We start from the raw sequence: 12,880 nt of genomic DNA on the forward strand, positions 1-12,880 counted from the left end.
CAGCGCGGGCGGGGGGGAGTGGTCTGTGGACTCGCCGTCTAAAGGCGTTTTGTGGGGTCGTGTGAGCTCATGGGACTGGGCGGGGGGCTGGAAGGGTCCCTGGGGGAGGTGGACCCGCAGCTGGGAGAGCGGAGGCCAAGCAGAGGGCGCCGCGATTGGGAAGGGATCCGGAAGGGGGAGAAAAGGCCCAAGGCTGCTGAAAAGAATCGAAACTGAAAGCAGGGAGGAGGGGAACCCTCCAGATGGCTGGAAGAGGTGGGGAGCCCGAGAAGGCGGGTCATAGGCCCCACGCCCCACTGCAGGACCTAGGGCCGGGCGCTGCGGGCACCAGGGCTGGTGGCGGGGGGGTGGGCACCGCGCAAACCCCGGAGCGCACGCCCAGAGGCAGGAGAGCGCACGCGAGCCCGCGGCGCGCACCCAGAACCCCGGTGCCCTGTCGCCCCCCACCCCCTGCGCCAGGCCATGGATGTGTACCGCACCCCCGCGGACTCGCTGGACACCCTGGTGGTCGGCAGCCTGCAGCCGCCCGCGGACTTCACGGCGCTCGCGCGGCGCGCCCTGGGCGACCTCGCAGCCGCCCTGAGGGAGCGCAGGGGCCGCCCCGACGCTGCCGCCCCGCGGTGGCGCGTGCTCAAAGTCGCCAAGGTGAGCGCGGGGGGGGGGGGGGGGCAGGGGCGCCCGCGGGGCCATCCTCGTTACGGTGGGCGGGGTGGGGGGCGGGAGGGGGACGCTTTAACACTTAACTAAGCTCCAGGGCCGGGCAAAGTGCCCTGAAAATATACTATGCTCCCAGCAGTTAACGCCTACTCGACAGATGGGGTAAACTGAGGCACGGAAAGCCAAAGAAACAGTGTTTAAGCCTGTAAGAGGTCCAGTCAGGATTCAAAGCCAGAGAGGATCATTCCTGCGTCTGTGCTGATGGTCATCTCATTCATTCATTCATTTACTCACTCACTCATTCACCGGCCTACGGGTCCCACACTATGCCTGGCCAGAAGGTGCAGCAATGATAGCCTTCTATAATAGCCATAATGGCCCAATTTATCGAGAAGTTACCACATAACAATGATCATTGTCTCGTTAGATGCATCTTACCTCACTTTATCCTCACATTCAGCGAGGCAGAATTTATTGTCCCTGTTTAATGGATGGGAAAACAGAGACCGGGCGTGGTTAAACCCCTGCCCGGGCCACTTTTTGGCCTGGTCACATTTCATCATGTTGCCACTGTGACCTCAGGATGCCCACAGACTGGGGGAGGAGACAAGCTCAGCTCCTGTACCTTCAGGGTAAACTCGGGAGTGCTGGGGTAGATCAAGCTAGCAGTTTCCTGGGGCTGACCCTTAGCCTGGGAGGTGGGGAAGGAGGAGAGATTTGAGGCACAGGAGATGTGGGGGGCGGGATTTCTGCCTTTGGGATGGACAGAAGGATTTCTGCAGGACCAGAGTGGAAGGATCTCTGAATCTCCGGCATCCGTGGCTTCCTGGAAAACGTGGAACGGCTTTCGTGGTTTCACTTCACTTTTGGCTTTCCAGTCACTGGAGCGTCTGAGGGAGGCGGTGGGGGCAGTGAGGCCGGCTATGGGCTTCGTTTCCAGCCGGAGGAATGGCCGATCCCACAGCGGGAGTGAGAGGCACAAGATGAACCAGAAAGCGAAGAAGGGGTCGAAGCAGGACCCCCCCCCCACCCCATGGCCAACGTGATCACCAAAAAATGTCCCCAGACATTGCTAAGTGTCCCCTGGGGGGCACAGTCGCTCGCCACAGGGAATCGTCATTTTAGAGATACCCATGAAACTGTATGGGTAAAATGACACTTTGGCTGGAATTCCTTTCAAAATCACATAAAGAGGGGAAAAAAAAGGTGGTTGAACAAATGAGGCGAATGGGGCAAAAGACTTCTTTAAACTCCTCTCTTCTTCTGCGAGGTTTGGAAACCTTTCATAATACAAACTGTTTTTAACTGAATTAATTTATGAAAAAAAAATAATGTGGGTTTGGAGCTTGACTTCCTGCGTTCAAATCGAAGTGTTGCCTCTTTTGGCTGAGGTGTCATGAGCCAATAGCAATCCTCCACCCCCTGCCCCCCCAACACACACACACACACACACACACACAGAGTTTTGTTTCCTGATTTGTAAAGTGAGAGCAATCATAGCACCTCCCTCCCAGGCTTGTTAGGAAGGTTAAATGAGGTGATCGTGTACAAAACACCTAAGAAATGCTTAGTCTGCCATATTCCTCTCGGCTCTGCCCCGTTCCCCTGGTGCCCTCCGTGTGAGGGACTGGCGGCTCACCACTGGGACAGGTAGCGATCCCAGTTGGGTGAAGGGGATGTCCCTAGAGGGATAATCCTGGTTGATACTGGCTTTTCTTGAAAAGCCAGACCTCGCTGCCTTGGGCCCACATTACTGCGTGTGGCCACAGCCTCCACCCACCCCACTTGCCTCACTGAAATCACCCGCCAGCCCAAGTGGGCACTACATCTGGAGAATGCAGGATTCTGAGTTATTTTTGTTTTCTTCCTAGGGAGGATCCTCTGGCCGGGGCACGGCTCTGCGGGGGGGCAGTGACTGTGAACTTGTCATCTTCCTCGACTGCTTCAAGAGCTACGAGGACCAGGGGGCTCACCGTACGGAGGTCATCGAGGACATGCGGGCACTGTTGAAGTCCTGGTGGCAGAACCCAGGTCCCGGTCTGAGCCTCGAGCTTCCTGAGCAGGACACGCCCGGGGTCCTCCGGTTCCGACTGGCATCTACAGACCCTGAGAACTGGATGGATGTTAGCATGGTGCCCGCCTTCGACGCTCTGGGTGAGGGCTGCCTGGGCAATTCCAGGGGCAGAGGCAAGGTCATAAGGAGTAAGACAAGGCTTCCAGCTGAAGTCCTGCCACCGACTAGCTGTGGGACCTGGGTCACCCTGTCAGGGCTTCAGTTTCTTAACTAAACATATTAGGTTTGGATTAGACAAAGGCCAAGAAGGCCCAGTTCCTCCTGGATCTGTGGTCCTGGCGTCAAGGTGCTTGGCCCTCCACTCAAGTCACCGGGGAGAATATCCTTCAGCCACCGCTTAGAGCAGCACTGCTCAGCCCTTCCGTAAATGTCCCAGGGCAGAAGGCAAAGGGACACGTGCCCGGCAGCCGGGGTCTGGGGACAAGGCCAGTATTCTGCAAGATCTTTTATCTTGAAGGCATTAACGTGATTTTTGCATTCTCCTTCGCAATATACTCATGCCCGATTTAACATAATAATTTGACTGTGTGTCTGCCTCTGTCAGATGCGGGTGATAATAATAGGACAATAGTGAGCTGTCCTAGAGTTGTCGGAGGGACTATATGCTGAACTTCATGCCTGGCACATGATAAGGCTCTATGAGTGCTCGCTATTTTTAAATCTTTTTTCCTTATCGTTATTTTTTCTATCAGTATTGTTATTAATTATTTACCATGATGCTCTGGGAGCTTATCCAGGGTTAGGCTGCCCTAGGAGACAGCCACACTCTCCCATGCCTGTATGCTCACCCTCTGGGGAGAGGTATATTAATCATGACAGCTACTCCTCATTAAATGCTTAACTACACCAAGCACTTGACGTGTTTTAGCTCATGAACTCCTCGGAACAAACCTGCGAGGTCCGTACTGTCTTATCGTCCATTTTACCGACAGGGGCGCCGAGGCACAGAGATGTATAGTAGCTCGCCCAAAGTCACACAGCGAATAAGTGATGTCAGGAACTTAGGAGACTATGGAGACTGTTGACTTTTCCCAAGCCAGGCCTTTGGGAAGTGGGCACACGCCACGAAGCCAGCTGGCTCTGCGTCCCAATCCTGTCTCCAGCTGTATAACTTTGGGCAGGTTTCCGCAGCTATAAAGCCAGGTGAAGCATGGGAAGGTTTTGGTGGGGATACAATGACCAGCCTCGTTTAAGCTTTTGGCACAGGGCCTGGCGCGCAGTAAGCGCTCAAAAAAATATTAGCCATCACTGCTAAGGAATCAGAACCTCTTGCCTTGTATTTCTCTGGCATCGTTTCCTCTCCGCCTGGCACCAGTTAATGAAAGGCGTGTCCAGTGGTATTTTAGTATGGCCCGAGGGAGTCCCAGGGAGAAAGAATTGCCAGGTTATTGCGACTCCTGACTCAGCTGGAAGCACGCTCCCGTGTAGCCTTCTAGGAATGAGGCTACACACTTCTTTGGGGCTGGCCCCTGGGGGCACCCTGGCCATTTGCAAAGAAGGGCCCGTTGCTTCTGGTCTGGAGCTTTCCTCCCTGCCTCCTGCAAGACTCCAGGCTCTCTTCCTCATCCTCCAGCGCCCATACCGGTGTACCCCCACCCCTCATTCTCCTCGCTCTCTCCCAGTGCCCCAACCTTCCATCCTGCGTCCTGAGCACCCTCTTTGACTCACAGGCCTTCACATTCGCAGGGCAACTCAAGTCCAACATCAAAGCCAAGGCCCAGGCCTACTCGACCCTCCTGGACAGCGGCTGTCAGGGGGGCGAGCATGCGGCCTGCTTCACAGAGCTGCGGAGAAACTTCATGAACACTCGGCCCGCCAAGCTGAAGAACCTGATCCTGCTGGTGAAGCACTGGTACCGCCAGGTGAGGGGCCTCGCGCCAGGCACGTGACCGTGTGAATCTGCGCTTCCATGACCGCGAGCATGCGTTCTTGTGGTCATCAGCCGTCCATATTTCTCTTTCCGGGGATCTCCCGTTCGTATCGTTTGTCCGAAATTTTCTACTGGGTCGGCTGCCTTTTTCCGGTTGATTTGTCGGAGCTCTTGATCTATCCTGGGTGCTGGTTTTTATTCGGTTCGAATGAGACAAAGCTATTCTCCCAATCTGCGCTTGTACTTTTACTTTGCTTATAAGTCATTCGTCACAGAAAATGTTTGAATTTTAATGTAATCGGATGCGTTCATCTTTTTCTTATGTGATTTGTGCTTTGCGTGTCTTGTCTTAGAAGGCTTTTCCTACACTGACTTTCAAAAATTATTCTCCTGTTTTATTCCGAAGGGTTTTTTGTGTGTGTGTGTGAGAACTTCTTTTTCATAGTTAGGGCTTTGAAACTAGGTGGAATATTTTACGTGGAGTCTGAAGTTATGTTGAGTTTGTACACCTCCCACCCAGCCTCAGGAATGGCCCCCGGCACTGTCCATGCTTGTGGATAGACGTGCAGTGGGGCAGGGGGCCCAGCCTGGGACTGGAGAAATGGGAACAGGCCGCCCCAAATCTTAAGGCGTGACCTTCCAACAGAAGGTCAAAGCCTACAGCAGATCCAGTATGAGGAAGTCCTCAGTGCCGATTCTTGCTCGGCCACCGGCTTGCCACGTGACGCTGGGCAAGTTCTGCCATGCTTTCACTTGGGCCCATAGGTGATGGTCTCAGTCCTCCTGCTGGACTCTCTGCCTGTTCCTGTCTCCTGGGCACTTGAATCTCGTACCTCTCCATCCCCCACCAGAATCTGAGCCAACCACATTGCCGAATCCCCAGCAGTGAGGACAGACGAGAAACACCAGGTTGCTCCTGGAACAGGCTTGGAACATATCGTCTCATCCCAGGCTCAGCCTGCTGGGTCCCCACCCCAGAGACTGAGAGACTCAACGAAGTTCTGCAGAAAACGAGCCCTCCCACCACCCTCACCCTCTAAGCCCACCCGCTGCCCTGTCCTCTGACAGGTGTGCCCACAGGAGTCGAAGAAGGAGATGCCCCCAGACTATGCCTTGGAGCTGCTGACTGTCTTCGCCTGGGAGCAGGGCTGTGGGAAGGATGCCTTCGTCCTGGCCCAAGGCCTCCGGACCGTCCTGGGCCTGATCCAACAGTACCAGCACCTGTGTGTTTTCTGGACCATCAACTACAGCTTCGAGGACCCCGCAGTTGGGACATTCTTGCAGCGCCAGCTTGAGAGACCCAGGTACCTCCTCGTACCCCACCACTGCCCGCTCGCCTGTGCCTGGCCCTGGGGAGATGGTTAGCAATGATAAAACAGGTCGTTCCTACCGAAGGCCGAAGCCAGAGGCTACACATGCATGTCCTAATTCACGGGATTCAGCCCCAGTTTATGGAAATTAAAATCACTCGCGGGAGTTTACAAACTATACACGTTTTGAGCATGCACGTTTTAGTGACGTATAAGATACCCACCCCCAAATGCACATTTTGGTGACTCTGTAAAGTTAACATACCTGCGAAGCCACCACCAGATCAAGGTAGAATATTCCAGCACCCCAGGAGCTTCCCTTGTGCCAAGGTAACCCCATTCTGACCGTTCTCGTTACAGTTCGGCTTTTCAATCTCATTTCGGCGGAATCATAATACGGCATGTACTTCTGCGTCTTTGAGATTCATCCGTATTGTTGTATAGTTAGTTACCTGCAGTCATGGCTCCTTCTCTTGTATTGCCGAATCGTATCCATCATGTAAATTCGTATCCATTCTACTCGCGATGCCCATTCTTCGCACTCGGGGGTTATTACAAAGGGGGCCGCGCTCACTAGCCTGTGTTTCAGCACATACACCTATGTGTTGGACTTATACCTGGGAATGAAATTGCTGAGTCATAGGGTGTACGTCACTCAGGTTTCCCGGGGGTGGTTCCTGGTACCTCGTGATTCTAACGACCATTACTCCCATTTACTCTCCACCACAGCCTGCCAGGTCAGGCATTGTTGTTACCCCATTTTAGAAATGAGGAAACTGAGGCTCAGAGAAGTAAGTCAGCTGCCTCAGGTCACACAGCTGGGAAGGAGCAGAGTTGGGAATAGAGCCAGGTCAGCTTGACTCCAGAGCCCCTGATCTTGACCGTCTCGCTGACCAGAATTTTCTTGTCCTTCTGGATTTGCAGGCCCGTGATCCTGGACCCTGCTGACCCCACGTGGGACGTGGGGAACGGGGCAGCTTGGCGCTGGGATCTGCTGGCCCGGGAGGCAGAGTCCAGCTATGACCAGCCATGCTTTCTTCAGGCAGCAGGGGGCGCTGTGCAGCCCTGGGAGTTGTCAGTGAGTGAGGGGCTCCCAGGACCCCTGGGTGCTTTACCTAATTTATGCGCTCAGGGCTTCCTGAGCCTCTGCTGTGCACTGGGGTGGGTGGGGTGTGGGACAGATTGAGAAAGGGGGGACTGTGGGCATGTAAAACTATGATTGCCAAGCCGAGCCTGCGTCTTCGTGTGGTTATTGTGGACCTTTTTATAATGTATTCCCTTTGTAAGGGCACCTTTTCCTAATCTGCACAAAGGCGCCGTGCGGGCGACCTCCCACTTCCCCTCTCTAAGTCTCAGTCCCCCTGACTATACCTTGGAAGGGGGCTGGTGAGGGAGGGGACATAGAAACCTCTGCATGGGTAACACAGCTCCTTCCACAACTTCCAGGGCTTTCCACCTGCTGGGTGCTTGGGTTCGAACCACCACGTCCTGGGAGACCCTGTTCCGAAGACCCCCAGGGACAGCAGCGCTCTCAATGCTGTGTGCCCAAGGGCAGAGAACAGGCAGCCCTCATGCCTGGCTCCTGACCCCTCAGTGGTGGCCAGCATCACCCCCTCTACGCCAGATCTGTCTCAGATCCCCGCCAATGAGCTGGACCGCTTCATCCAAGACCACCTGCAGCCAAATCCCCAGTTCCTGAATCAGGTGAAGAAGGCCATCGACAGCATCCTGAGCCACCTCCGTAAGAACTGTGTCTACAAGGCCTCGAGAGTCAGCAAGGTGAGTTGGGCGGGTGGAGACACCGATGGGACCCCATTGGTGGACCTCAGTGGGGAAGGAAGGGGTCACAGCGGTGCAGCTGAGGACAGGCAAGGGAAGTGGACATCCCTGGAGGGTAGTTTGCTGACTGGAGGTATATATTTAAGTACCAGCTTTAGAAAAAAAACACGTGTGGTTGTTTTGTTTTTTTTTTTAATCACTGCTACCATAATCAGATCACATCAGATCACTTCACCTCTCAACGCAGTCTCCTCCATGGTTTCACAGAGCACAGTGGCCTCAAGGCCCGTAGGATCCGGCCCTGGTCTCTCTCTGGCCTTCACTTGCTCTGTGCCAGCCTCCTGGCTGCTTCTGGAACTCGCCAGGCGCACGTCCCCACCGTCAATGCTCTTCCTGTAATGTCCTTCCCCTTCCGTTGGCTCGCTTCCTCTCCTCCTTTAAGTCTGTGCTCCAAGTGCCCTTCCCAGGAGGCCTGACTGCTCCGCTGATAGTCGCAGCCTCCACTGCACCCCCAGCCCCCTTCCCGCCTTGGCCTCCACGCACAGCATGCGGCACTTTCTGGGGGCTAATGTTTGCTGACTGTCCCTGCCTCCCGCTGACAGAATTTAAGTTCCAGGAGAACAAGTAACTCTCCTCCACTCTCGTACCCATACGTGTAAGCGTTCAATCAATGCCTGTTGAATGAATGAATGAATGAATGAGTGAATGAACACATTGATTGATTGAAACGGGCCATCAGAGCACATCTGTAGGCCCCATTTGGGCCCGGGACCTCAGTTTGCAAGCCGTGGTCCAGATATGCCATCCGTAGGTGCCGCAGATGTTTGGCTAAAATCTTTGATCACTTTCCCCCGCCCCCACGCCTGTTATCAGTTGCCAAAGATCGTCTGACTGTGCGGGCTTCGGGATCAGAGGGCAGGTGCAGGCTGATACAGTCTGACTTTGCCAGGCTTCTGACGGTCAGAGGTCACACGGCTCGTGCAGACCCAACATCAGTGACGGAGCGGTTTCAGGGCTGCCGATGGGAGGCTGCTGGCAAGGTCACAGTCTGACTTCTGGGCCCAGAAACAGTCACTGGTCTGCGATGTTCTTCCCTCTCTCTACAGGGAGGCTCATTCGGCCGGGGCACGCACCTCAGGGGTGGCTGCGATGTCGAACTCGCCATCTTCCTCAACTGCTTCAAGAACTACAGAGACCAGAGGGCCCGCCGTGCAGAGATCCTTGAAGAGATGCGGGCACAGCTGGAATCCTGGTGGCAGGGTCCCGTCCCCCACCTGAGCCTCCAGTTTTCAAACCACACTGTGCCCGAGGCTTTGCAGTTCCGGCTAGTGTCCACAGCCCTAGGAAGCCAGATGGACGTCAGCTTGCTGCCCGTCTTTGATGCCGTGGGTGAGAGGTGCCCAGCCTAATAGGGACCCCAGGGGACCAGGGAGCTTGCAATATTCTAAGCATTGAAAACCGTGGGGTACCTAAAGTCAACATCATCAGCAATTTATAACTATTTTGTGCTCATAAATTTATTAAAGTCTTAATTACGAAATGTTTCAAACATACAGAAAACTATAGATACCACACACCCATGTACTCCAGTGACCATTTAATGAATGTTAGCAATTCTCCATATCTGCTTGGGTTTTTTTTTTTTTTGTCTTTCCCTAAGCAATTACATGTTGAAATTTCCTTCCTTGTTTTGAGGCTTTACTTTATTGTTAATTTTCTAACTTTTGAGCTGAGTCTTAGCTTAGCGATTGTCAATCTTAATAAATGCAATTAAGGCTATACACGTCCATCTACAGTTACACTTTAGCTACATAGCGTATTTTATATGTATAATTTTTTTTTGTTTCAAACTCAGTGTTTATTTTAACATAGTCAGACATAAATCTGAGTATCATGATCTCTTTTAAACTCTGAGTACATAGTCAACATATAAGGCATGATAGTTCCTGTATTATGGTGATTAAATGGACAATACACATTGTTAGGTTTCAATGATCATCCCCAAATGTTTATTAAATGCTGACATTGTGAATGGAGCTGTGATTAGACCCTACACAAAACAAATTAAACAGATAATAACAAACTAATCTACCACCCAGGCATCATTCATTATCAATCAGATAATAACAAATTAATTGGATAATAACAAATTAATCTATAGCCCAACATCATTCATTATTCAAAATAAACAATACAAATAAGACAAAACTAATGGAACTGGTCTGACAGGCATGGCATCTTTAGAAATTATTGGCCTGATTCCATTTTGCCACTAGCTTCTGTTTATGGATTTCAAAGCTATGAAATCCATAAACAATTATGCCAGTTATAACAGGTTTGGGTTAAAATTCATATATATGAATTTTTATAAGTTATTTTTATATATAATATTTAACAATAATATATTTTACATATTAGTTAAAAACAATTTTCTATCTTTAGGTAGAGATTATATATATGTATAATTTTTATTATCACTCAGGTCTAAATATTTTGTACTTTTAATTATGACATTCCGATTTGTTCTTTCATCCATAAATATTTGGAAGTAGATTTCCACTTCCAAATATTTTGGGGGTTTGTTTTCGTTTTGGGGGTTTTTTGGTTTGTATGCTTTGGGCATTTAGTTATCTTTTTTATTCTTCAGTTACAGTTGACATGTAATACTATACAACATTATATTAGTTTCAAGTGTACGACATTGACGCATGTAATTAGACATGGATATATGAAGTGATCACCCCAATAAGTCTACTGCTCATTTGACACCATCCTTAGTTATTTTAATATTAATGACTATATTCCCTATGTTAACTTTTTCTATTTTCAATTGCAATCAGAAAATATCCCTTATGGGATACCAGTTCTTTGGAATTTGTTGGCACTTTCTACGTTTCCCATGGTTGAGAAGAATGTATGCTTTCCATGATTGAATGCGGGCTTCTGTATAGATACTTTAGATCTAGCCTCTGACCTTTGTTCATCTCTGTATTACTTTTTTTTTTTTTCTTCTTTAGTCTATCAGTTTATGATGGGATATCTTAAAATCTCCTGCTCTGAATGGAGATTTGTCAGTTTCTCCTTATAATTCTGAAAAGTTTTGATTTTAATATTGTGAGGTTGTATCATTAAGGAACATGTAAGTACATAATTATATTTCTCTTGGACTTTCCCTTTTATCGTTAGGTGATAATCCTCATTATTTCTAAATTCTATTTTCCTTAAAGCCTTTTTTGTCTGATAATAATAGAGCTGCACTGATGTTTGTGTGTGTGTGTGTGTGTGTGTTTTTACAGAGATCTTATTCTTAAAATTTATTTTATTATTAGTTTCGAGTATATAGCACATAGGTTAGACATTTATATAGTTTATGAAACAGTTCCCCTGATTACTCCATCTTCCCTCTGCTGCTGACCACTCCCCATCCCTGTGACCATCTATCAACTACTAATTTGTACTTCTTTAACCCTTCACCCCTTTCTCCCAGCTCCCCCATCCCCCTCCCCTCTGGCCATCACCAGATTGTCCTCTATATGTGTAAGTCTGTTTTGATTTGGGTTTTTTGCAGTTCCTCAGATTCCACATATAAGTGAAGTCTTATGGTACTTATCTTTCTCTGTCTGACTTCATTCATCTTAACAACCTCTAGGTCCATTGCAAATGGTGAGATTTAATTTTTTATGGCTGAGTAATATTCCATTGTATATATAAACCATAACTTCTTTATCCAGTCATCTGTTGATGGCATTTAGGTTGCTTCCATATCTTGGCTATTGTAAATTGTACTGCCATGTACATAGGGGTGCATAGATCTTTATGAATTATTGTTTAGGTTTTCTTTGGATCAATATTCAAAAGTGCAATTACTGGGTCAAAAGGTAGGTCCATTTTTAACTTTTTGAGAAATCTCCAGACTGTTTTTCATTGTAGCTGTACCAATCTGCAGTCTCACCAACAGTGTCTGAGGGTTCCCTTTTCTCCGCATCCTCGCTAACACTTGTTGTTCTTTGATTTATTGATGATAGCCATTCTGACAGCTGTGAGGTGATACCTCATTGTGGTTTTAATTTGCATTTTTCTTTTGATAGTGTTTTTCTAGCCTTCCTTCTTCCCTTTTTTCCTTTAAAGGATATGTTATTAAGTTGTAATTGTACCTTTTATTATAAGTAGCATAAAGGTAAAAAGACAAAAATTAAACAAACAAAAATAATATAATAATTTTGAGGGGTTTAATAAAATATTAGAACTGACATACAAGACACTAATCTATGAACATAATTGGCAAGATCTTTCCCCTCATCATTGGAAGAAATTTCCATTTCTTCCTTCTAGAGTCACTTCTTTCTTATAGAAATATATCCTGTAATACTTTTTTTTTTTTTCAGAAAGGGTTTATGAGTGATACATTTTCTCAGCTCTGTCTAGAAACGTTTCTGTTTCAACCTCGCTCTTGGAGGAAATGTCTGCCAGATCTTTTCTTCCGTTTGACTGTCTTCTGACCTCTGTGGTTGCTGAGAAAATCAGCCGTTAGTTTATGTCTTTGTTGTTGTTGATGATGATGATGATGATGAGGATGAGGATGACGACGACGATGATGTATGTGTGGTTTTGTTTTCCTTTTTGGTTGCTTTCAAGACGTTCTTTCGGTCCAGAGTATTCTTCCATTTCCAATATGTATATAGATTTCTTTTTAATTATACTGTTTGGAATTTGTTATGATTCCTCAATCTGAAAACTCGAATTCTTCCTTTAGTTTTGGGGAGACGTCTAATATCTCTTTGAATGTTGTCTCTCTCCTGTTTTCTCTATTCTCCGCTTCTGGAAACTCCCGTTAAACAGTTTCTCACTTCATCCTCTGTGCCTCCAATCTCTCGCATTTCCCTTTCCTTTGTTTCGCAGGCTTCCTGCTGCTCAGTGGCTCCCTGTGTCTTCCAGTTTACTGTGTCTTCCAGTGCGTCTGGTCTGCTACGTATCTTAATTTTTAATAAATCCCAATGACTTATTTTTCACTTCCGGAAGTTCTGTGTAGCTCATCCTCAAACCAACCTGTTATTTGCTCACGGGCTTCTATTCTTTCATTATGACTTCAGTCCCTTTTATCTCTTTACTTTAAATATGCTTATTTTAGTCTCTCGGATTGGCCCTATTTTCTCAAATTCCTGAAGTGTTCACTCTCCTGTTATGTCTCCT

The 12,880-nt window shown here is 48.7% G+C and overlaps 1 protein-coding gene across 1 annotated transcript in view; it reads left to right on the plus strand.

Moving 5' to 3' along the window:
* Window positions 1-295: 295 nt before the first annotated feature.
* Window positions 296-12,880, plus strand: part of OAS3 (2'-5'-oligoadenylate synthetase 3) — a 42,384-nt gene continuing 29,799 nt past the window's right edge. The window contains exons 1-7 of the mRNA XM_036220944.1: window positions 296-645; window positions 2,529-2,811; window positions 4,418-4,593; window positions 5,670-5,905; window positions 6,836-6,989; window positions 7,358-7,690; window positions 8,797-9,079. Of these exons, the coding sequence (XP_036076837.1) occupies window positions 463-645; window positions 2,529-2,811; window positions 4,418-4,593; window positions 5,670-5,905; window positions 6,836-6,989; window positions 7,358-7,690; window positions 8,797-9,079 (1,648 nt within the window). The 5' untranslated portion in view covers window positions 296-462. The remainder of the gene's footprint in view (window positions 646-2,528; window positions 2,812-4,417; window positions 4,594-5,669; window positions 5,906-6,835; window positions 6,990-7,357; window positions 7,691-8,796; window positions 9,080-12,880) is intronic.

The sequence above is a fragment of the Rousettus aegyptiacus genome, unplaced genomic scaffold (genome assembly GCF_014176215.1).
Source record: "Rousettus aegyptiacus isolate mRouAeg1 unplaced genomic scaffold, mRouAeg1.p scaffold_m13_p_5, whole genome shotgun sequence".
Classification (NCBI taxonomy): domain Eukaryota; kingdom Metazoa; phylum Chordata; class Mammalia; order Chiroptera; family Pteropodidae; genus Rousettus; species Rousettus aegyptiacus.